Here is a 26942-nt window from a genome sequence, read left to right as displayed (position 1 = left end):
TATTTTTTTGGTACTTCTTGGGAATAAAATTTCATTTTCTTGAGAATAATTTGTATTTCAAAAATTTAATTAGATAGCAATTTCCTCAGTCCATTAATTTCATACTGATAAGGTTTTAAGTAAAATTGAATACATGAGTATAGTATTGGAGCTATTTTAATTATCTAAGTTAGTTTGATGATTATTTCTAACACGACCTAAGCAAACAATTTAAATTGACCAATTCATTTTCAGACTTTGAATAACTGTGTCATAAAGATAGTTTAGTTTACAGAGATGAAATCTAAGTAAGACAAGGCACAAAAAAGTCTTATTTTCATTGTCTCAATCTCCTCTGTCACCAAAATTTTTTTTTAGTTTAATTTTATTCATTTTTAACTTTGTGGGGCTTGTTATAAAGAAGCAAACCACTGTAACTTGGGTTTTCATTCTCCCTGCCTCCTACCACGTGGACTTTGTTAAAATTTTCTATGAGTAATAAAATGGTCACGAGGAGGATGAGCTTTAATGATGGTGGCACACGTGGCATAACTCTGATTAGCTCACTTTGAATCTGAAAGAAGAGAGACAGACAAGGGTCACAAATAGTAGAGACTCTTCCCCACCTTTGCATGTCTTCCCGTCCTCTTGCAGGACGTACCCCCGTGGACACGAGCACTGGTAACTCCCCTCGGCGTTCTTGCAGATGAAATTGCATGGTTTCGGGGACTGGGAACATTCATCAAGATCTAAGGAAAAGTGACGTGAAGATTCAATTCTTGGTGGAAAGAAACAACCAGCCTCTTTCCTCCCTCCATATTCTCATTTTGTTCTTTCACCTTTTTTTCTTCAACTTAAAATGGAAAACAGCCAGAGAGAAATGATGCACACATCAATTTTCACTCTAGTAATGAACTGGTTTACTTTGTAGATCAATCTATGGAACTTGGATAAATATTTTATTGACAGCTGTCTGGGTTCAAAAAACCCCACTGTATTATTTAGGTTGATGTACTTCGGTTTGCAATTTGAGAACCATAAACAAGAGTTTCTATATTTTGACCTGTGGATGTGGCAAAAGTTCTCTTAAACTCTCCAGGTGATACTCCCCTAAGCGTCTTTCGGGGCCATGGACTGTGCTGGAAAGTCTCCCACTTGCCCCTCCAGGTCATGCCTCACCCTGGTCATGGGCCCAGGAGGTTGCTTTCTTTTCTTTTTTCTTTTTAAATTAAATTTATCGGCGTGACAATGGTTAGTAAAATTATACAGATTTGATGTATGCATTTCTGTAATATATCACATTGTGTGCTCACCACGCAGAGTTCCCAGGGGGTGGGATGGTAGAAGAGGGTAAAGGGGGTCAAATCTATGGTGATGGAAGAAGAACTGACTGTGGGAGGCTACCTTCTTGCTCTCTGTTCTGACTGGTCTATTGCCTCAACTCCCTCCTTGAAAGATGGGCTCAGACTGACTGAGTCGTTGGGTCAGAGGTCACAGCTCCTTTCAAGGCAGCCCTCTAGGTACAACTTTCTCCTTCCAGGTGCCAATAACCTCTCCCTCTTTTCTTTTGGCCCAGGAGTGGTACGGCCCCAACACCTTTATAGATAGTCCCTTTGTTAAACCCTTCTTAAACCGTCCTCATCTGAATATGCCACCTTTTTTCTGCTAGGACTCTGATAGCAAACAATCTCATTTCCTCCGTAAAACATATTGATGGAGGTCCACAGAATGCTGAAAGCTCACGATTAATAGCCTGTTCCTATTACTTTCATGCCCAACCAAGTGGTTTTCTTAATCTTTTCATGCCAGGTGTGCTTGTTATTGAAACAGGTACTTTAACGGAATATCAATTAAGTTGATGAAATATGAAGGAGAAAAGATGTTTTTCTTCAATTAAAACTAAATTGAATACTTTGGAGAGACTCAATAAAGGCAGGCCACCCCACACTCAAAGTGTCGTAGAATGGTGTGGGTGAGAAAATATGAAAAATTAAATTAGAAAAAGAGATTTTTAAAATGTAGAAGGTTTCTGTACTGAAACTGCTTTGAAATTGGAAATTTTAGATGGTGCTTAATTGTATATTTTATGCAAAAAACATCAATGAGGAACAAACGCAAAGCATTCTCTCTCTATATGCAAACACACATTCACAATCAAAAGCCCTTTTCTTTCATCAAAAAATGACAAAAAAGTCATTTATACATCTTAAATTAAAATATAAAGTATTGAAAGTGTATTTTTAATAATTTTTATGTTTCCTTGATTGAACAGATTTTTTTGATGACTTCAACAGTTTTGTGTCCCACATTATTGGACAAGGCCTTGTATAATTACTATGATATTAAGAACCATATTACTGAGCAGCATTTGAGATCTTGCTCCCTGGCATATGTCGTCACTTTGGCTCAAATAAACTCTCATAAAAATTCTCTCGCTCTAAAAAAAAAGAAGGAACCACGTTATTGAAAGGAATGGCATCATTTTAATAAAATGTACATTCCACAGCTCCATAATAAAGATACTGTACTGACAGGAAGTGATTCGTAGGAAACAATAGTTGACAAAGTCCCGGATGTAGAGATGGCTTGCCTTACCAACACACGAGGTTCCACTGATGTCCGTGGTGTAGCCAACCTTGCAGAAGCACCGGAATGAGCCCATGGTATTGATGCACTGACCATTGGTGCAGAGGTTTGGCATAACCTTACATTCATCAATATCTGTGGGACAAAACAAAAGCAAAACAAACAAACAAAAAATAGACGTTAGTATATATGTGAGGATAACAATGGCTAGAAACTAAGAGAAATCAAGGAATTGACATAAGATGACTAACGACCATTCCTGAGCATTGAGTACCTTTACATCTTTTAGGTGACTGGCAACATGGAAGAGTTAGAAAAATAATCTGAAGCGATGGGGAGAGAGAAACAAATGAAGGCTGTGTTGAAAGCTTTGTTGAAGGTTACGTATTTTGCATTCTAAGCAAGAATTATTTTGGGGGGCCGTAGAAAGCGACATTTGTGAAGTCCAACTAATTTGGAATTTGTGATAATTTTCCATTGATTGGCCTCAAATCTGCACTTGCAATAGACTCCGAAGAAAGGATTTTATTAGTAAAAATCACGCAGGGTTGGGAATATGTATAGTAATAGAGGAAAATGGTATTTTTGGGGACATTAGTAGAAAAAAATGGAAACTTGCTGGCTTGTAAATATGTTGCAAACAGAATGAGTTCCGGTGCACACTCAAATAAATAAGCAACATCTATTTAAGTAAATATAGTTTGGGGGTTATAAGCATGGCCTTTGGGGTCAGACAGGTACGTTCCAATCCTGGGTCGATCCCTTAAAAAGTGTGTGATCTAGGGAAAATTACTTCTTACCTTAGTTTTGTGCTTTAAGTTTCCTCAACAGTAAAAATGGAAATAACAAATTCTACGTCTTAGATTTGATATGAATATTACATCTAATAAAGTCTCTAAAGCATTAGCAAAAAGCATATACAAACACACATATGCATACAAATATTTTAGCCATTATTACTGTATCGAGTTTTCCTTCCAATTAATTTGAATTAATGAAGTACACTGTGTTGATAATATGCATGGCTTCCCTCAACTTCTTACCTCGTCCATCAGTAGTGTATCCTGGGCCATGAGGACATATCTTTTTGTACTGGGCAGTTCCAGGAAGTGGGCACAGCTCACACTGGTGACCCCAGCCCCGGCCCCCATCGCAGCAGCATTCTGACTTTGTGACCAGATTACGGCTGCTGGACGCCATCTGACACATTGTCTGCAATACTTCTGCAAAGCAGAGCCCCTGTCGGTTGTCTGGAATGACAAAGCAGTCAGTCAATGAGCATTAATGCCATGCATCCAACACTTCACTATTTTGATCTTCAAATTAAATAGGACAATAGGACTACTTTCCTTCTCTGCAACAATTTTTAACGAAAATGGTTTATAATGCATGCATTATAAAATAACACAATGTCTGACATTCACATGTTCCACAGGCAAATATTTTGTAAAACATTTTTCTGTACTATAAAATGAAAATTAACCTTCATTGCATTTTTGAAATATGGCATTTACTTTAATATCATTAATACAGCAGAGCTGACCTCACATCGAAAATATTTTCTTTTGGAATTAAATCATCCCCTGATGTAAGTTTTACCAAAGTCACATTTTCCGTAGTTTAATTAATCTTAATTTGGGGAAGACTATTTAAGACGGTTATTTACATTACACATAGACGTGCATACAACACACATATGTACAAATACGTCATTTTAGTGGATGTGTATCTTTAGGAAGAGGCATGTGGATAGGGAGATTTGTTTAGCAGACAAGGATATATATGTCGAGCTCTTCTGTGATTACATCATAAAACAGATGTTTTATTTACCAAGTAAAATATGCTCGTATATCAACTTACCAAGGCATTCAGTGCCTGAGGAACTTGACTGAAATCCTTCATTACATTCACACCTGTAACTCCCAATAGTGTTAACGCAACGCCCATTTTCACAGATTCCAGGCTTGGTCCTGCATTCATTTTCATCTTTAGAAAAACAAATAATGTGACTAATGAGCAGATTATAAAATTATAATTTAAAATTATCTTCTAATGAGTTATATACCTTATTTAAAGCTTCTTCACCAAAATACTAACATGATGGGCTAAAAACTACTCGTGTGTGAACACGGCTTCATTTTCAACTTCACTTCATTCTTCCAGGTGGATTCCTTCTTAACAAAGTGTTTTCTTTTTTCCCCCTCTCCCCCCCCCCCCGCCCCCTTTCGGGGATGGTGTGGTGTTAGATGGAGAATTGGAAAATTGGCCTCCAAAAGGGACAGGCTTGCCCTGAGACACCAGACAAGGAGGGGAAGAACTTTGGGGAAGAGGATGTCAGTTTTTGTGATATGAGAGCAAGACTGGGGGCACAGAGATGGTGTTAGGGGAGCGTGATAAGTAGGATAAAAGAGCAAAATGGTTTTATTAAAATTCTCTATATCCTTACTTGTGTTTATTTCATTTCATATTTTGTAAATTTCATTTGAGGTTTTTTTTCAGAAGCCATGTTGTTAGGGGCATAAGAGAGCTCAGGGCAATGGAATCTTTTTGATAAATTAATTTTTTTCATCTTTATATCTTTTAATTATCTAAATCTTCAATTTATTGGTATTTATTTTGCATGTGTTTTCCTTTAATCAACATTTGCCTTAAGTGGCTTATTTTCAATCTCTCTCACATTTTGATTTGGTACATTTCTTGTAAAAAGTACAGACTTGGATTTAAAACTAATTTTTAAAAGTACATTTATATGTTAACTAGCAATTTCAACTATTTATATCTATTATGATTACTGATGTTTGAATTCTTACCTGCCATATTGTATTATATATTTACCATGCTATTGCCCCCTTCTCTCAGTATTTCTTAAAACAGTCATTTTCTATGTCCTCCTCTCATCCCCAACTCACCTTTGGAAAGTTACAATCTTATTTCTATTCTTCCAGTGGTTACCATGAAACAACTTCAATACACACCCTTAATAAATATTTTTCGATCAATTATCAGTTTCATAGCTTCTGGCAATAACAATACCTTGTCATGAGTTTACTTCTGCTCTCTCCCTGTGACACCTGCCATGTTGATACGATCTAGAAATTTTAGTTTGTCATAAGTTTTATGCACCACGAACATCTAGTTTAACCAAATAATGAGGTTTACTGGTTTCTTGACTCACTCCTGCTTCATGTATACTATTCCTTCCTCATGGATTAACTTAAAAATATATTAGAGCATATATCTTGGAATTTAGAAAGTATGTGGGTGGTAAATATTCTAAAACTAAAACATATTTCTGACCATTTTTTATTTTGCTTGTCACTTGGATTGAATATAGAATTTCAGTTCAAAAGTATTTTCCCTTAAAATGTTTTTTAAAGATTTTTATTTAAAATATAGCTAACACACAGTATTAGTTTCAGAGGTACACAATAGTTATTCAACATTTACATACTTAAAGAAGTGATCACCATGATAGGTCCAGCAACAATCTGACACCATACCACGCTATCACAATATTATTAACTATATTCCCTATGATGTACATTACATCCCCACAACTTGCTTGTTTTATACCTGGAAATTTGGGGCTCTTATTCCCTTTTAATCCCCCCACCCCTTTTAAAAATTTTCAATTACAGTTGACATTCAATATTATTTTATGTTAACTTCAGTGTACAGCTTAGTGGTTAGACATTTATATACTTTAGGAAGTGATCCCCCTGACTAGTTTGGTACCCACATGGCACTACACATAGTTATTACAATATTATTGCGTATATTCCTTGTGCTATAACCTATATCCCCATAACTACTTTGTAACAACTAATTTGTACTTCTTAATCCCTCCCCCCTTTTTCACCTACACCCTCAACTCCCCTCCCATCTGACAAACATCACAATGTTTTCTGTAACTGTAAGTTTGTTTCCATTTTGTTTATTTTGTTCTTTAGATTCCACATATAAGCAAAATCACATTGCATCTGTCTTTCTGTCTGACACTCCACTCAGCACAATACCCTCCAGGATGATCCATGCTGCTGCAGATGGCAAGAACCTATTACCTTCCACAGCTGAGCAATATTCCATTGTATATAAGTACCACCTCCTCTTATCCATTCTTCCATCGACAGACACCTAGGCTGCCTCCACACTTTGGCCATTGTAAACAATGCTGCAATGAACACATGGATGTTCAGGTCCCCTTGAAATAGCATTTGGGTTTCTTCAGATAAATACCCAGAAGTGGGATTACTGGGTCCTTCCTTGTCTCTTGTTATAGTTTTTGTTTTAAAGTCCATTTTGTCTGGTGTAAGTATGCTACCCAAGCTTTTTTCTTTTTTTCTTTCATTTCCATTTTCATGAAATACCTTTTTCTATCCCTTTACTTTCTGTCTGTGGGTGTCTTTAATCTGAAATTAGTCTCTTATAGGCAGCATATGTAAGGGTTTTATTTTCTTATCCATTCAGCCCTCTTATGTCTTTTGATTGGAGCATTTAATTCATTTACATTGAAAGTAACTGTTGATAGATATGTAGCTATGGACATTTTATTGTTCATAATTTTGATTTTTTTTCTATTTATCTTAAAGTCCCTCTGAGATTCCTTGTAATACTGGTTTGGTGGTAATGAATTCCTTTAGTGTTTTCTTGTCTGGGAAGCTCTTTATCTGTCCTTCTATTTTAAATGATAACCTTTCTGGATAGAGTAGTCTTGGTTATAGATCCTCGTTTTTCATCATGTTGAATATTTTATGCCAATCCCTTCTGGCCTACAAAGTTTCTGTTGAGAAATCAGCTGACAATCTTATGGAAGCTCCCTTATATGGGAGTTGCCTTTCTCTTGCTGCTTTTAGGATTCTCTGTCTTTAACCTTTGCCATTTTAATTATGATATGTCTCAGTGTGGGCCCCTTTAGGTTCATCTTGTTTGGGACTCTCAGCACTTCTTGGGCTTGTATGTCTATTTCATTCATCAGGTTAGGGAAGTTTTCAGTCATCATTTCTTCAAATAGTTCTCAACCCCTTCCTTTCTCTCTTCTCCTTCTGTATTCCTATGTGAGTATTGTTACACTTGATGTTGTCCCAGAGGTCTCTTAAACTATCCTCATATTTTTAAATTCTTTTTTTCTTTTTGCTGTTTTGATTGGATATTTTCTGCTACCTTGTCTTCCAAATCGCTGATTTGATCCTCCATTTAATCTAGTTTGCTGGTGATTCCTTCTAGTGTACTCTTCATTTCAGTTATTGTATTCTTCACTTCTGACTGGTTCTTTTTTTTATGATTTCTATGTCCTTTTTTATGCTTCCTATCTCTTTGTTGAAGTTCTCATTAAGTCCCTTGAACATCCTTATAATCATTGTTTTGAACTCTGTCTCTGGTAGGTTGTTTGCTTCCATTTTTTTTTTTTTTGGTGCTTTTTTATGGACTTTTCCCATTTTTTCATTTGGGATGCATTTCTTTGTTTCCTTATCTTGGTTGCCTTTTTTTTTTTTTTAATGTATTAGGTAGATCTGCCATGTCTTCCAGTCTTGGCAGGTGGCCTTACGTAGTAGGTGTCCTGTGGGCCCCAAAGGCACAATCTCCCTGGTCACCGGCTCCAGGTACTCCAGGAATGTCCCTTGTGTGGGTTGTGTGTGCCCTCCTGTTATAGTTGAGCGTTAATTGCTACTGACACATAAGTAGCTGGGACTGATCCTCAGGCTGATTGGCTGTGGGGTTTGGCCCCATCCACAGCTTACAGGCTGCTGTTTGGAGGGCTTACTCCACTGAGTGGGACTCGCCCCAGCAGGCTCTGGTTCCTGTTGAGACAGCCCATTGTATGTGCTGCTTGTGGGGCTAATTGTGCAGTACTCTGGTTTGGTCTGAAGCCACCCTACAAGTATGTTGTTTCTGGGCCTTTTGGAGGAGCTCTAGTGCAGACCCAAGTCACCCACTGCCTGTGACAGGCCAGAGACTACCTGATAGGAGCTACAAAATGATCCGTGGTTGTCCGCTGCCTGTGCTAACCATGGAGGCATGTGGGAGAGGCCACGCTGCAAACAAGGACAGCTGCCATCAGTACTGGACCTGGGAGAGCTCTGCAAAAAGCCAGGACACCCCAAGTCCTTCTGACACTTGCTGGCTCCTTTAAGGTTCAGCCGCTGATAAAGCCTCATGAGATATATGAATTGGGTGAGGCAGGGTCCCTTAGAATGCTTTAAAACTATTGTTCCATTGTTTTCTTTTATTGTTCATTTGCAGGAAATCTGGTTTTTCTTTCTAAAGAGAAAAGAATGTGGGATTTTCTTTTTGCTCTTAGTGTTCTGAAATTCATCTTGATGTGTCTTGGTGTAGATATTTAGGAAAAAAAATTTTACAGAAAATTTAAGTATATACAAAACTTTGAGCTATGTTATGGATTTAAATAATTGTGTAGTGTCTGTTATTTCTAGAATCTGAGGGTTCTAGGTCTGTCTTCTTGATTTAAATCTATTCCTCATTCACCTTTAATTATTTGAATTATTTTTTTCAAGAAGGGCTCTTGTTGGTGTACTGCCTGTGTTCCTCCATGTCTCATAATGAACAATATAGGTAGCTTTTATACTTGAAAGATAACTAGATGTGTTTCAAAATCTTAGATTACTTTTGCTTTACTACCACTGGCATTGAGAATTACTGAGGAAACTTGAAATAAGAGCAGCTTTAATTTTTTTCTACCTTGTAGGCCATTTCTTTTTCTCTCTGGTTGACTACAGCCACGAAAATTTACCCGCTTCCCCCAATTTTTGCTGTTGAAATTTGTAAATTCACTAGGGTGTATCTAGTATGATGTTGTGCCATCTATGAAAGTTTGATTTCCAGCATTCCACTTTCTATGCGTTGACAATTTCTAGATCATATCAGAATCACCAATGACTAACCATTTCACTGTCCATTACTCTTGTCTCTGCTCACCTCCTTCTACCTACTTTGTGCTTAATCCAGTGCAGCAGGACAGACTAGAGAAAAACACACAGCCAGGGCAGGTCTCACTTTAATTCAAGACTCAAATCTCCAATGGGTACTAATACTTCCTTGACAATCTCACTATACTTTCTGGTATGTCCACATTCCCATTTTCTAAAATGACACATTAAGAACTCCTTCATCTCTCTGCTATGAACCACCTGTCTGCACATTCACGTTCAATCTTTTGTCCTTTTTCAACAGCTGAAGTATCTCTGGTTTTTCTCAAAGGCCAAGTCCTTGCATTTGTTCCTCTGGTTTGCCTTCCAAGACTTCACAATTCTCCTTTTCTCAATGAATCATTTCCTCAGCATACATTTTCTAATAACTTCCACCTTAAAAAAAACTCGCAGTAACATATTAACCCTCCAGCTACTGCTACATTTTTGTTCCCCGTAGGGCCAAATTTTTTCTTTTTCCTGCTCAGTCCTCTGACTCAGTGCTCTATTTTACTTTATTCCAGCTTTATCGAGGTATAACTGACAAATGAAATTGTAAGGTGTTTAAAGTGTACAACATGATGATTTGATATACATATACCTTGTAAAAGGAATCCACTCATTGAGTTAATTAGCATATCCATCAACTCACATATTTACATTTTTTGTCTGAGTATTTAAGTTCTACTCTCTTAGCAAATTTCAATTATACAATAGTGTTATCAACTATAATTACCATGTTATAGATTAGATTCTCAGACCTTATTCATCTTGTAATTCCAAGTTTGTACCCTTTAACCAACCTGTCCCTATTTCCCTAACCCCCACCCACAGGCAACCACTTTTTCATTCTGTTTCTGTGAATTCAGCTTTTGTGTTTTTTTCTTTCTTTTTTAAGTTAAAAATTTATTGAGGTGACAATTGTTAGTAAAGTTACATAGATTTCAGGTGTACAACTCTGTAATACCTCATCTATATATCACATTGTCTGTTCACCACCCAGAGTCATTTCTCTTTCCATCACCATATATTTGATCCCCTTTACCCTCATTTACCACCCCCCCGCCCTGCTTACCCTCTGGTAACCACTAAACTATTATCCGTGTCTGAGTTTTTGTTTTGTTATTTGTCTTGTTCTTTCGTTGTTTTCAATTTTATATACCACATATCAGTGAAATCATGTGGTTCTCTACTTTTTCTGACTTATTTCGCTTAGCATTATAATCTCAAGATCCATCCATGTTGTTCCAAATGGTATTATTTCATCTTTTCTTATGGTCGAAGAGTATTCCATATATACCACAACTTTATCCATTCACCTATTGATGGACACTGTAGTTGTTTCCATGTCTTGGCTACTGTAAATAAAGCTGCAGTGAACACTGGAGCACATATGTCTTTATGGATAATATTTTCAGATTTTTTTTGATAGATGCCCAGGAGAGGGATTGCTGGGTCATATGGTAATTCTATTCGTAATTATTTGAGGAATCTCCACACTGCCTTCCATAGCGGCTGCACCAGTCTGCATTCCCACCAACAGTGTATGAGGGTTCCTTTTTCTCCACAGCCTCTCCAACGCTTGTTACTATTTGTCTTGTTGAGGATAGCCATTCTTACTGGTGTGAGGTGATATCTCACTGTAGTTTTCATTTGCATTTCTCTGATGATTAGTAACTCATACAACTCAACAACAAAAAAACAAGCAATCCAATTAAAAATGGGCAGAGGGCCTGAATACGTATTTCTCCAGAGAGGATATACAAATGGCCAATGGACATATGAGAAAATGCTCAACAGCTTTTGTTTTTCTAAGATTCCACATAGAAGTGATACCATGCAGTATTTGTCTTTCCTTGGCTTATTTCATTTAGCATAATGCCCTCCAGATTCACCAACTGTTGTTTCAAATGACAGGAATTCCTTATTTTTAAAGGCTGAATAATATTTCATTACATATAATATACACATATATGATATATATGCTCATGATATACATATATGTCATACATGTATATGTACACGATATACACATAGATGACATATGTACATGATATACATACATATATATCACATTTTTTTGATCCATTCATCCATAGACAGACACTTAGGATGTTTCTATACCTTGACTATTGTGACAATGCTACAATGAACAGGAGAGTACAGATATCTTTTTGAGATAATGGTCTTGTTTGCGTTGGACATACATCCAGAAATGGGATTGCTAGGTCATATGGTAGTGCCATTTTTAATTTCTTGAGGAGCCTCTGTACTCCATACACACTGGCTACACCAATTTACATTCCCACCAACAGTGTCAAAGGGTACAGTGCACAGGGTTCCCTTTTCTGCACATCCCCATCAATACCTATCTCGTGTCTTTTTGATCACAGTCATCTTAGCAGGTGTGAGCTGGTATGTCATTTTGGATTTTTTTGGGGGGGATTTGTCTAATAATTAGCGGTGTTGAGCATGTTTTCATACCTGTTGATCCCTTCTGTGTTTTCTTTGGAAAAAATGTCTATTCAGGTCCTTTGCTCATTTTAAAATCAGATGATGATGATGATGATGATTACCAGCTATTGGGTTGTATGAGTTCCTTGTATATTTTGGATATTAACCCCTTATTAGTTTGCAAATATTCTCTTCCGTTCCGTAGGTTGCCCTTTCATTTTGCTGATGGTTCCTTTCCTCAGCAGAAGCTGTTTAGTTGGCTGTAATCCCACTTGTTAATTTTTGCTTCTGTTGCCTTTGTTTTTGGTGTCAAATCCAAAAAAAAAGTCATTGCCAAGACCAATGTCAAGGAGCTTACCTCCTATATTTTATTCTAGGAGTTTTGTAGTTTCGGGACTTACCGTCTAGTGTTTAATCCATTTTGAAGTAATTTTTGTGTATGATGTAAAATAGGAGTCCAGTTTCATTCTTTCACATGTGGCTGTCCAGTTTTCCCAGCACTATTTATTGAAGAGACTATGTTTCTCTATTGTATGTTCTTGGTTCCTTTGTCAAAAATTAATTGACTGTATATGCATGGGTTTATTTTTAGGCTCTCTATTCTGTTCCATTGATCTGTATGTTTGTTTTTATGCCAGTACCATAGTACTTTGATTACTACTGCTGGCTGTAATATAATTTGAAATCAGAAGGCATGATGCCTCCAGCTTTGTTCTTCTTTCTCAAGGTTGCATTGGCTATAGAAGGTGTTTTGTGGTTCCATACAAATTTCTGGAAAGAACGATTTATGGTTGTCATTTCCACTTCCTCACCTCTGATTCTTTTCGTAACTTATGTGCTCTACTCCTACATGGAAACTGTTCCTGAAGAAGTCACCAAATCTAATTGTTACTTCTCTGTCTACATCTTACTCTGTATCTCAGCAGCTTTACAAGTGACTATTCCCAAGTGTTGCAAAAATCCATTCTTTTAACTCTCATGACTCCGCCATGACCTGGAGAACTTATCTTGAAGGCTATTCATTTTGGTCTTGTTAATATTTTTAATCACTCTAAATATTGGAGTGCCCAGAGCTCAGTCACTGCTTTCTCTCTCTCTCTCTCTCTCTCTCTCTCTCTCTCTCTCTCTCTCTTTCTCTCTCTCTCTCCCCCTCCCTCCCTTTCTCCCTCCCTCCCTCCTCATCCAATCTTACGATTTTTTCAATACTACCTATTTGTCAGCAACTTACAGCTATGGCTCATAAATATATCTACTTACCTAATGTTACCACTTGGAAAGCTAATACATATCTGACACTTAACATAGTTAAAACAGAATTTTTATTCTTTTGTGACCCCAAATCAAACCGGTTTCTTTTAATCTTTTCCTTATTAGTTAATAGTAGCTTCATTCAATCAATTATTCCAGTAAAAATCCTAGGACTCATCTTTTATATGTCTTCCTTCATCCACTATATCCAATCAATCCACTAGCCAGTTCTGTTTATTATCCCCAAAGTATATTCTGAATCTATCCATTGCACCACATTTCTAAGCTGCTATGGCTTTAATCTGAGCCTCTTTTATCTCTCATCTGGATGATTAAAATAGCCACCTAAATGAATCCTGCTTCTGCTCCTACCCACTTACAACGCATTATCTATCTACAAGGCAACCTGAGATCTTAGACAATAAGAACTAACAATTGAAATTTTACTGTATGTCAAGCACTGTTCTAAGGGTTTTACAGGAAATCACTAATTTAATCCTCCCAATAATATGGTGAGGTTAGCAATCTCATTATTCCTATTTGTTTTTGGATGAGGAATTTTGAGGCACACAGGGAAGGCAACTTGCCTGAGGTCACAGAACTAGTAGATAGGAAACTGCATTTCTCATCTTTATCATCCATCTTCTTGGCCCACACTCTGAATCACTCTGCCACAAAGCACTCAGCACAAAACCAAACTCTTTGCTATGGTCGGCAATGCTGTTGCCGACCTCTGGACTTCATTCACCTCATGCCACTCTCCTGGCATAAAATCCAGCTGCACTGGCTTTCATTTCTGCCGTAGGGATCTTTGCTCTTGTTAGCTCAGCATTTTTCCTGTCCAGGTCCCAGCTCAAAAGTGACCTCATCAGAGAAGTCCTCCATGAAAAATGTATTCTAAACAGTAGCTCCCACTCAATCACTAAATTTTGTTTTCTCAAAAAAGATTTACCACTATATTATCATGTATGATCATATTTCTTTATTTGCTTGGTGTCTGTTTCTCCCTGACTAGAACATAAACTACTTGAGAGGGTGGAGGGAAAAAACTTGTCCTTGTAGTTTATTTTGATATCCTCAGAACTATAAACATTGCAGATGTTCAATAAATTAATAGGAAACAATGAATGACTGTTCTGCAACATTTTCCATGGAGTAGTGTGCTCTTCTGATATGCATATTTAAATATTTTCTACAAGAATTTCTTCCACAAATACTCAGATATATTTAAATATATACATATTTTTGTTTTATTTGTTCAGTTTTTTCCCCCCTAAGGGAATTTATGTACATATTAAATTTCTTTGTCTTCTTCCTCTATCATCTTGTTAGTCACCTCCATATCCACATGACTGATTGTGTCTTCATCCCTTTCTACTTTTTATTGCTCCTAACGTGACTTTAATTTCTGTGGTAGCTTTCTTTCTTTCCTATGCTCATTATGTCTTGATACGGTTTCATAATCTTTTTCAGTTTCTTCTATTTGGATTTTTATTTTTCTAAACCCTTTTTCTGTTTTCTGAGATGTTTTAAGCCAATTCTTGTTTATTTTCCTTTCTTCCTTTACCCCCCTCCCCAGCATATATACCTTTGTTGCAGTCTTGTGTAATTATTCATCTTTGAATAATTTTCTCCAGTTCAGCTGAAAAACAGCACAGCAGAAGATCGCCAGTTTCAATTCGAGTTTGTTCTATGAATGCTCTCTTACCAAAGCTGTTATGCTCTCTGTCCTTGGGGCATTTATACTCAAACTTTCAGGTAATTTAGGAGGTTAGCTCGACTCTGAGCAAAGTTCCTTACGTTTTAGCATGTCATTGTGATTTCTCTTTCACTTCTATGCCTCTTGACACTGGAGTATGGAACTGGGCTTCTACAAAAATATTCCATACTCCTCCCATTCACCCAATTCCCTTATCTTCTCATCAAAGGTTGTTAGATGAACTTTTTAAATTGGGGCAGTTATTTTTAGAGATATCTGTATTCTTTTTCAGTCTGTAGTTGTGATCACCTCTTCACTTAAATTGAAACAGTACTCTCCTTTCCCTGTCGTATTTCTAAAACCTTTAAGGGATGGGAGTAAAGTAATGTTTTTTATTCCATCATATTTAGAACAAAGCCTTCTTTCCCGTCAATTACATTTAAGTAATGTTAATGAAGCCCCAAAAGTATTCTGTTGGTATTTACATTAAAATTGAATGATCTTGGTAAAATTTTTCTATTTATTAATTTTTTCTATTTATTTATTTTTTATTTAAAAAATAATTATTGAGGCATAATATATTGCATAATCAAATTTCTGTCTCTACATTTAGTTTTCTTTACAGAAGTTTTAGATTTTCTACATAACTTTAATTCTTTTTTTTAAAACTGTAGTCATCACATATGAGTATTTAACATTACAAAATTAAACAGCCACAATTTGCAAATATAGGATCTTGGTTCAATTCATTCCTTTATATCACAATTATTTACTAAGTGCCTCTATGTTCCAGACACTTGATGTTCACAACAGGGAACAAGAGAGGCAAAATTTACTTCCTTTGTGTTAAATTTTATTGAGGATAGTCCATAAGGAATATTAGATATGTAGACATTAGTGAGATGGGACTCACAATTTGAAAAATAATATATGTATATAAGTGTATGAAAGAAACACAAAAATTATACCATTACATTTATAATAGACTCACAGGTGATATTTTAAGATCTACTTTATTTTCCATCTTGCTTCAGAGCAAGTCTTTAGATAAGACTTTGCTTTCTCCCCATATATTAAATTCCTCACAATGAATACAATTGTCTACTTTTAGTATTTTCAACGATTGTATGATAAAAAAGATACACTGTTTGAATAAAAGAAACACATGCAAACACACACACACACACAAATACACACATACAATCATACCACCACATTTGTAATAGATTCAAATGTGATTTACTTTTCTCTTTGCTTTTGATTTACCCACAAAATGTGGAACAATCATTTGGAGTAGTGCTCCAAAAAGGAAGAGTGAAATATCAGAAGAATGGCCTATGTCTAAATGACCTATGACATGGTACTCCTATGTCTAAATTTCTCACTCAAATGTCAGAAATTGACATAACTGAAATAGGGATCAGCATGGTTTAAATTTTTAAATGATTTTTATTAAAAATATAACTAGCATACAATATTATATTAGTTTTAGGGGTACACCCTAGTTATTCAACATTAATTCTTTACCCTGTAATATTTTTAGCTAATTTTGCATTTGATATTATTTTAGGGTAATTTTGTTGGACTCCAATTTCATTGTACTCAGTACTCTTATTTATTTTTTATTTTTTGTGTGGCTTTACCTTTCACTGTGACATTTGTAAATACTTTTTTAATATTTTGGTTGTTCATTATGAAATTTCTAATTGTAAAAACATGTCTAAATAAAATAAAACTTCTCTACAAAGAGTTTTTTGATGATCAAAAACAGTTTTATAGAAGTTTCAGTAATCAACATGGTATCATGAAAAGTTTGAGGATCAGCAAAGTTTTAGAACATGTATTTTTTTGTAGCATCTTTTAACAATGAAACACAAGTGTACAATGCTGCCCTGGGTCATCTTTTTTTTTTTTTTAAAGAAAGTTCATGGTACCATTGAATATTAGAGCTAGAGCAGACACACTTCTCCCACTCAGATCATTTAGTTTTTTACTGTATAGATGAGGAAACTGAGGCACAGAGGATTAAGTCACTTTCAAGTCATTCAGCTCATTTATGAGAGATCCAGGAAGAAGAAACATGGGTTCTTAACCTGATCACAATGCCTACCCCCTCTTCCCAGGAAGCAGACATATGAATGTAGTAACAATATAAAGTAAAATTCAGCAAGTTAGAAAAATAAGAAGTTTCCGTGAATAAAAAGTAAAACACATTTCTAAGTATTTTAGCTGGATGAAATTCAAACACACATACATGCTTAAATAAATAAGAGAGAAATAGATGAAAGTAAATCTCATGTACATAAGAAACCAGGATGGTAAACAATGTCTTCCATACACGTTATTTCTACCCTTCCGTATGTGTTAGTATTCGCCCTGTGTGAGATTTTGAGGGACATACATTATTCTGTAAACTTCTCTACTCCTAGACTTAGGAGTCTAGCTTAATCTCTGGGTTTTCAGATCTTGGAAGAAAAATGTTTTTGAAAAAAGCACTGCATAACTGAACCTCTGATACCATCTATTTTTTTCCCCTGATACCATCTATTTTGAACTTTATTAAGTAGTGTATTTGAATAAAATATCTCATAGATTAAAAGAAACTCTGAAATCCAATCATAACCTGATGAATTTAAAATTCATCATTTAACAATGAATTTAAAATGAAATTTTACATTTAAAATGAATTTAAAAATGAATTTTATGTTACACATGTAATTCAGGAACTCACTCTTTTGTAAAAAAATTAAAATTGACAGATATAGTTAAATTCACTTCAGACCAGTAACCTCTAATCTCAAAATCTTCCCTGAAGGTAATTCTTTCGATGATTATTAAACAAAATCTTTTCATGTGTATTTTCTTGCTTGCATATGTCCCTACAGAAAGCACAGTATTATTTATAATTTCCTTTAAAATAGGACACATTGCATATATTGTTCTGTAACTATATATTTATAATTCTTTTTACTTCAGTACACACATATATCTTATGCCTTTTAACTGCTGTTGACATTTCATAGCATGGATGTGCCATATTTATTTAGCTATCCTCTTATGATGGCACTTAGGTTGTTTCCCATTCTTTTTTGTTGCTGTTAATACATGTAAAATTGCAATGAACATTCTTTTCCTATGGTAGATTTATTTTAAAAAAAGCTTTATTGAAGTATAATTTAGATGCTGTACAAAACTTGTGTGTTTCAATGTGCAATGCAATGATTTTTAGCACATTACAGTCTTGTGCAACCACTGAGATTCAGTTTTAGAATGCTTCTATCTCCCAAAGGGATCCCTAGTGTCCATTTCCAACCACGCTCTGTATTCTGACTCCTAGCACCAGGCAATCCCTAATAGATTCATTTTAAGAAATCTTATTTTGTTTTGTTTTTCCCCCCCAAATAAGACATTATTAATAATCTTCAAATGTTCCTCCAAAAATACCCACATTTTTCTGGGTTCTGGAGGTAAGGAAGGAGCAGTAGGTTCTTAATTAAAGGAGGGGGAGCCACTTCTTCTCAAGGAGAAGGAAGATGGTGTACTGGGCTCCAGTGTCCTAGGTGAGACTTTGAGGATGAAGTGCTGAGATAATGAATACAAAGGCCATGAGCAGCTGCCATGGCATTGAAGACTTTGACTTGCATTCTAAAAATCACAGCATTTTAAACTCTTGAAGTCATTTTAGAGATCTAGCCCTACCTCCTCCCTTTATAGATGGATTAACTGAGATTCAAATATGTTTAAAAAAAAACTGCTCAAGGTCACCGAGCCAGCCAGCCTGTAAGAGGTTTCTGGAGATTATCTGCTTCTTTACTCTCCTCATTCATGGGAATGATAAAAAAAAAAAAAAAAAGAAAAGAAAAGAAAGAAAGAAAGAAAAAAGAAAACATTAACTCCTGCTTTTATTTTGCTACATGAGCCTAACTGTTTCAAGGCATCTTCCTACACTTGTTAATTTAGTGTTTTAGAGTTACAGGACACAGAATTACAAGAGACAAGGGGGCATATACTCTAGGACAGGCATAACTGCCACGGCATTTCCAGAACCGATTATACTGACATGGACCCTGAGATAGAAGGAAGAGGTCTAGGTACAGCACAGCCTAGAACAGCTGGAAAAATCGCTGGCTTGCGGTTCGGATGATTTGGGGGCAGTGGCAGAAGTCTGTGCTGGAGTGGGAGTAGTACATACACCACATCATCACTGACAGCCTTACCTACGCAGCCTTCTCCGTCCGGCCTTCGGGTCATCCCGGGCGGGCAGACGCACATAAAGGTGCCAATCAGGTTCTTACACATCATGCCTCTAGATTCACAGTCATGCAGCCCTTCAGCGCATTCATCCAGATCTACACAATATTTTTAAAAGAGAAAAATATAAAATTCTCTGGAGCAGACTATTGTTTAGGACTTCTCTGTCACAGTTTTGGTTTTCTGGCTCTTACAATGTAATTGTATTCAGGGACAGAGAAAGGAGGAGCCTAGGCATTTTCAGCTGTTGGCTCTAATCTAGACTTAGAAGTTTCAGCATTGGTGCTAGTGGCAAGAAATTCAGGAAAGGGCACTTTGTGCTTTAATAGGAACCCAAAAGGATGACAGTGGGTGGGTCCCTCGTCCCATCTTATTTTCAACTTGATTGGACAGACCACCAAGTGTCTTCTCGTCTAGGTATGGAAATGTATCAGCAAAACGCTGTCATAGACATTTGTGTAAAGCTCGATAAAATCATTAAGATATACTCCTGGCAAGGAAAATTAAGTTCTAACTACACCCTTGCCTGTGGCCTTACCTTTGCACATCTTCTGGTCTTCCCTGAGGGCATAGCCAATCGGGCACGTGCATTCATAGGACCCGAACGTGTTCATGCAGCGGAAAGCACACAGCAGTGGATTCTGGGCACACTCATTGATATCTGATCAAAGAAACACACAGCTATGGCTCAGCGCCCAGGGTTCTTATTATTTGTGTAAATAAACACTGATGGATTAGGTTGGTGCAAAAGTAATTGTGGTTTCTGCAATTATTTTTAACCTTTTAAACCGCAATTACTTTTGCACCAACCTAATGTTTACTTGGCAGTCATGCAGAAAGCAGCAGGGCAGTAGAACTTCCACTTACAGTATGGAGAACTGGGTACCTAACAAACTCACCCTCTTACAAATGACAACTATAAACTCTGGAAGTCAACTGAAAACTAAGAGAAGTCGTTTTTAGTGGTGAGTCAAAACTCAGCAAACGACTGGCAAGGAACAAATTCCCAAGTTTATTTTTTTCTTTCTTTTTCTGAAATTACCCTGTGGATGGCCACAGTTCTGGCAGTGGCAGCACCTGGCAGCTAAATTTTCAATAGAAACTTTTTCAGCTTCTGTCTAGAGGAATCAGGGGCGGGAGCCTTGGGGCCACCCAGACTGTTGAAGAGTGAGGGGCAACCCCAGAAAAGAGAGGGCCAAAGAAGGAAAAACACTATTATTTTACACATAAAGTCAGCCCAAGTTACTGACTTAACCATGCATGTGTGGGGAAAATCAAAGACGCTAGCCACGAAGGTTTACAGAGCAGAACTGAAATCTGAACCACTGTCTTCCACAGGCCTGACAATCTGCTTTTATGTTCCTCCAAGTTAAGACAAAAGCATCAACATTCTTAGAAGTAATATAACTAATTCCAGAAGATACCATTCACAATATCCAGGGTATAATCCAAAATTAACCCACATAATGAGGAGCCAGGAAAATGGGACCCAATCTCAAGTCAGAAGACAATCAACAGATGCCAAGTCTGAGATGAACGAGATGCTAGAATTATCAGACAAGGGCTTTAAACCAGGTATCGAAACTATGCTCAGTGAAATGAAAATACATTTGTAATGACTATAATCATTAATAGGTTATCAGAACAATATAGATAAAAGCTGAGACATTAAACCAACCCATTCTGTGTCAAGAAGAAATGGTAAGAAAAGGATCACTTGCCTTCACAATTCATCATGGGCCCTGGCTCAAAGCCTTCATTGCAGTTGCACTCAAAACTCCCAATAACATTGGTGCATGTACCATTTCCACATGGATTGCCGATTGAACATTCATCAGTATCTGAAAAGGAAGAATGAGACAGTGCTACAAAGTTTGGAGAAGTTTTTGTTTCACAGGAGCATGTGTATGAATATCCACCTGGCACCGTACATTTCCAGGTCACCGCAGGGCACCCAGGACTCTCGCACCCTACTCGGTCTTGGCTGTCTGGCTCTTGTGCTGTGCAGAGGACCCCGAAGGGTCAAGTGTGCAATGCTCCGAGCCCACAGACCGCCGTGCTTGCCCTAACAATCACAAACCCAAATGTGGTCTTCTGCTACCAGAGCAGGGGTGGAAAGTCATAAAGTAAAATGGATGTCTTTGCCAGTTAGTGGTTTGGCAACTGTAAATCTCTAGACACATCAGAGTTTGTATATTGGGTTGAAGGCAGAGGTTGGGCAACTCTCTCCATCTTCACATAAATCAGACCTACTGGAAAATGTAGCATGGGAGAAGAAAGAGCAATTGCTAACTACTTAATTCTGGCTTTGCAGATCCCACCACCACCCAGGGTGCCTGAGAGACCTTTTGCTGAATATGAGAAATAATATAAAACTGTAAAAGTGTACGATGTGGAGTCAACACTCACCCACACAGCGTACTCCAGTGTAATCCAGGTTGTAACCCATGGGGCATTCACAGCGAAAAGACCCGTCTGTGTTGATACACTGACCATTTGAACAAATGCCTGGGCTCTCAAGACATTCATTGACATCTAAAATATAGAATTGCCCATAAACTTCCTCGTATAAAAAGATACGCCAAAGCTGTGTATATCTATTCAACAGACTTAACATTTTTAAAACATATGAACATTTCTTTTACCAGAGAAATACATAATGTATTTCATATACCACAACATAGTTTTACGATCAATGTAATGCACATATGCATATATAATAAATATTGTGTATGTATACTAAGTACAATATACTACATATTATACAGTAAAATTCCATGGTTTATAAAATAAATGTACAGTAATATATTCATATAAAAGAAGACTACAGAAGTAAAATATATCACACCACACCTTCACGGGTATCATGAAGACTCGGAACAGTTCCATGGCCATAAGGACACAAATCCTGGAATGCAACTACAGAGAAAAAATACAAATTCCCCATTATCGAAGAGTCTCAACTATCAGAGAACTTAAGAACTGATTAACAGTATGCATGACATGGGACTTACTTTCCCTCTACAAAGCTGCTTTTGACAAGAGTCTTTGATTTTTATGACTTATTTCAAAAGCAGCCCTGAGCATAGGTAGAAACAGTCACCTGAGCTTGCCCAGCTCCTTCCAGGGTGCCACTACTGAGGGATTCTGGTTCTATCTGTTTGCTCATTCTCTCTGCCCTCTGCCCATTACACACAGAAGCCCCTTCTGACCTAGAGACCAAGCCAGTTCTGAGCTTGCTAGGAATTACTCTACAATTCAGCTGTGTGCTAAGAAAATAAGACCTGGAAGCTCTTGGTCCCTTCCAACAAATGGCCACCGTACTGACTCAGCTTCTCAGAATTTTATATAAGATTCTGAGCCCAGCTTGTGATGTAACACCCACATGGGATTCCCGCAGCCATTTGGAATATCATTTTCATCCTCTCCTTGCATCTCCTACCCTACACCTCTCAAATTCATTCTTTTGAAAGCAATACTAACCTTGAAGGAATAAAAGTGAAATCACAGGGTACCTATCTACGCGTATATGTGTTGAATAGGAAAGTTGAAACAAGTCTCTCAGATTAGGTTGATCACTGAACCATTCAAGTTTCTATGTGAGGGGGTAATTTCACCCTCCAAATAGTCATAAATTACGCAGTCAAACTGACTTCTGACAAAATTCCCAAACTAGCATAACGTGGTGTTGCCTGTCATTGCCCTTACCTTCGTCATCTTTGGGGCACAGCTCACAGGGGTCTCCCCAGCCCTCTCCTGGCATCTTACTACAGCAACATTTTGCCTTTGTGGTGTTGAAAGCTTTGGGTACAGAACACTTTCCATTTTCAAAGTTTGTGAAGCAGAAGCTCTGGCGAGTATCTAATCAAGAAAGCAAACATCACAGATCTCTTCACTGATCATTTTAAAAAATGGAATAATTTGTACAGAACGCTGTTTCTGACAGAACATTTTTCACGGGCCGCGCATATGATGCAAATACATCAGCAGTGAAAAGACAGGTCTGGGACTCCTTAATTGCTGACTTCACTTGCCAATTTAAGATGACCTGTCTATAAAATTTTATTGAATTATTTAAAACGATTAAAATATTTTTATAATGCGCTGGGGAAATTTGAGAAATTATGCTCAATATTAAACGATTTCCAAGTCTCTTTCTCCATCCTTGCATTGCAGCCTAAAAACAACAACAACAACAACAACAACAAACCAATCTAGGTAACTTTTGGCAAAAACAACTCATATACCAATGTATAAACAAATCGATGCCAACAACAAAATGAAAATGGTGAAACAAAGTAAGAATTTTACTTTTAGTATGAAATTCAAAAAAAATGTAGAAACAGAGCCAGTAATTCAAAGCACCTTAAAAATTATCCAGTGCATATACTTTTGAGACCTGTATTTTTAATTTACAGACGATGTGTCTGCCACAGACATGTCCTTTGCGGTGAGAAACACTCCCACAATGACTTACTGGGCGGCTCTGAAGTTTCTAAGGGTGAACTGTGACAGAGCAGTTACCAAAGCTTACCAAAGCACCTCCGTCCATTATCAGACAAGACAAAGCCAGGCGGGCAGATGCACTGGAAGCCCCCGGGAGTATTGGTGCAGGAACCAAAAAGACAGATGTTGGGATCTTCATCACATTCATTTATATCTGCAGAACAGCAGGAGGATTTAGTAGCTTAATCACATCACTACGCTGTTCCAGAGAAACAATTTGATCATCCTACAACAGTCCACCACTGGCTATTTAATACGACACAAGAGATTACATTATATAAATGTTTTACTTATTCTGTCAAAGCAAACGATTATTGCTTCAAAAGTCAAAGATTATATCCAGTTTCAACCAAGCCATCGCCCCAGACTTCCAATTCCACACCCATCCAACTCCCGGCACTTGATCCCGAGGGGTGTATGTACGCCCACCTGCCGACCTAACAGGACCCGTTCAATGTCTTACAGGCATCATGGGCTCAGCTGTCTCCTTCCCTGATGCCCCTCTCAGTAACCCAAGTTGGGGTCCTAGAGTCACCTTTATTCCTCATGCTGACCTTTGACCTCCACCTGCCAGCAGCATGTGGTCTGTCAATTTCACCTCCGCTGTACATTCAAACTCAACATCATTTGCCACGGGATTACCATAAATCTTCTGACTGTGGCATCTCCCTCTCTTCTCTTCCTAGTGCCACCAGGGCTGTCTTTTTAACACACATGTCTGTTTCAAAATCTGTGCCTATGGAACTCGGAGGACTCAGACACGTTTTGAGAATTTTATCATTCCCACCACATCCCAGAATGGTTCCTTAAAATCAATAAGGATTCCTTACCAGTGATATTTGGCATTTTTCCATCGGAAGTGCTTATCTAATGGGTTCCTTTAACTAAAGGAATAACCATTGCCCAACTCCAGGCACATTAGAATGCAAGCTCCACGAGGACACGCCATATCTGGCCGTCTGGATCACTGCTGCCCGTTCGGCCGGGTCTAGCATGGGGTCTGGCACATACTATTTTCTCAGTTAATATCTACAGAATTTTCATGAGTGAATCATATCACATCCTTTGTAAAAAACCCTGCAATGCTCCACACTGCCTGCAGGACTAAGCTCGATGCCCCTTCACACACTGTGTCGCGTGTGTTTGCAAATGGCCTCCTCTGTTCCCTTGCCTTCTTTGATTAGTAAATTCCCATCCAACATTTAAGAGCCCCCTCACATATTGCCACTCCTCTGTGACAGGCTTCCTTGACAGACCATCCTCTCACCACTACCATCATTATTCACAGCCTCCTAACTGTGTTCCTGCAGCCTGAACATAACTCCAGGACAGCGTCTGTCACGTTGGATTGTAAGGAAGGTTTGTGAAACAGGTTTACTTACAGAATATGGCTTTTCTACTAGACAGTAAGGTACCTGAGGGCAAGGACTATGTTTTTTATTTCCAGCCCCTAGAAGGTGCTGTGTTCTCTGCAATGTCTACTGAATGTTGGAATGGATGTGTGTGCGTGTGTGTACATGTGTATACGTGTGTGTGTGTGTGTGTGTGTGTGTGTGTGTGTGTGTATTATGTTAGGAAGCAGCTCATCTGGGAAAAACTGGTAGAAGAGATTCTAGTCTGAAGGAAATATTCTTAGGAGAAGTTAATCAAAAAACCACTTTTTCAGAGGTGCAAAAGAGTGACTGGATAAAAAAAATGAAACATTTCTGAAGTTTAATAAAATTGCAACTGAATCATAGATGTCTTTCACTAAGAGAAAAGGTAGCTGAATCTTTTTGATACAAAAATACATGTATTTCCATTTCCCTCCTAATGGATGACACATTGCTACTGTTATTGTTCCATAAATAGATGGATCAGAGGGATAATGAGGTTAAATATGGAAAAAGAAATAGAAGAAAAGATTTTAAACTTTTCAACAAATTTCTTACTAAGATACTTCTAGTATTATTTATTGTTCTTTAGTATTAAAAACACTAGACAATATTACAACGAACTATACAAAGCAGATAGAAAAGGGAAAAGATGCAAAGACCAAATTGGAATGGCTAGGGATTCCCCTTATAGATAATTATGTGGTCTGAAAAATGATTAAATTTGATGAAGTAAACTGTTTTCCTCAGTTCTGTTTATATCAGTCCCTTGAATGTGAATAGTACAGCTACACAGAATTTCTTTTTTTAAAAGCTGAATAACTCAAAGGCAAAAAAAACCCCTTAGCAATCACCCTAAGATGCTGGTGCTTCTGAATTTCAACAAGACCGTAAAAAATAATTTGCATAAAAGTGAAATAAAGTAACTGTAGAAAGGTCGGCCTTCAATCATGTCCACCTGGAAATTCTGGGACCCACTTCTGATGTGGTTACAGTGTTCTTATAAGCTGGAAGAGTTTCAACAGAAAAAAAAAAAACATCTGTTAGGGAAAATGGATTAATATTTTCTCTTTTGACATGAGGCCTTCCCAAGGAAAAAAAAATGTCTCAACAGCACTGTCAAGATTTTCTGCTTCACATTTCTAGGACTGTGGATACCTTTAATAGCTGTTTTAAAATTGGTTGCCAAAGATTATGATTTTTGTAGACACTCCTTAAATTCAGTCAAGAGTCTCTACTGGCATTTGGAAAAAAGATAAAGGGTACACTGAAAATTCTCTAAGTAGTGTAAGATTTCTGTTAATGAAAAATCCCACATCCCTAAATTCTGTATTCCCTCCATTCCCCCTTTCCAATCATTTTTGATAGTTCAATAAAACAGATGTTGGCAGCTGCATGTTTAATTCCTTGGGTCAGTATGCCTGCGGTGGTTTGGATTTAGTAGACTTCCATAGAGTCTGTGCCAGGTCTTATTATACTGAACAGTTCAGGGACCTCCGAATAGATGTTAGTCTCACCGATGCAGTTCTCGCTTTTGACTTCATACCCTGGGGGACAGATGCATCTGAAGGATCCCTCCAAATTCTGACAGGTGCCAGGAGAACAAGAACCGGGAAGGGCAACACACTCATTAGTATCTTTAAAGAGAAACAAGAGAAAAAAAAATGCTTCAAATAGGAGGTTAATTATTGTCAGGTGATATTAACATAACTTCAACTCAGGCCCTCTGATCTGCCTGGTCACTATGGACCATGAGATACTCTTTTGACATCTTGGGTATTACTCATTTGACAAGAGGCTAATTTTCTGACTTTGGTTCCTTTGTCTATTTTTACTGAGACATGGACAGCTTCAAGTTCTGTCCCAATAAAAACACTGCACATGAGTTGTTGGCTTATTCCTTATAAGGAATATTTACCATGA

At 37.3% G+C, this 26942-nt stretch overlaps 1 protein-coding gene across 1 annotated transcript in view; it reads right to left on the bottom strand.

Moving 5' to 3' along the window:
• Window positions 1-26942, bottom strand: part of FBN2 (fibrillin 2) — a 262360-nt gene that overhangs the window by 14749 nt on the left and 220669 nt on the right. The window contains exons 48-59 of the mRNA XM_081054526.1: window positions 26537-26656; window positions 23675-23800; window positions 22849-23001; window positions 21994-22059; window positions 21550-21675; window positions 20862-20981; window positions 19679-19801; window positions 19107-19238; window positions 4426-4551; window positions 3609-3815; window positions 2575-2700; window positions 606-728 (exon numbers count right to left, since the gene is read on the bottom strand). Coding sequence (XP_080910652.1) covers window positions 606-728; window positions 2575-2700; window positions 3609-3815; window positions 4426-4551; window positions 19107-19238; window positions 19679-19801; window positions 20862-20981; window positions 21550-21675; window positions 21994-22059; window positions 22849-23001; window positions 23675-23800; window positions 26537-26656 — 1548 coding nt within the window. The remainder of the gene's footprint in view (window positions 1-605; window positions 729-2574; window positions 2701-3608; window positions 3816-4425; window positions 4552-19106; window positions 19239-19678; window positions 19802-20861; window positions 20982-21549; window positions 21676-21993; window positions 22060-22848; window positions 23002-23674; window positions 23801-26536; window positions 26657-26942) is intronic.

This window comes from Rhinolophus hipposideros (genome assembly GCF_964194185.1).
Source record: "Rhinolophus hipposideros genome assembly, chromosome: 7".
Classification (NCBI taxonomy): Eukaryota; Metazoa; Chordata; class Mammalia; order Chiroptera; family Rhinolophidae; genus Rhinolophus; species Rhinolophus hipposideros.
This window is presented reverse-complemented; position numbering and strand designations above follow the sequence as displayed.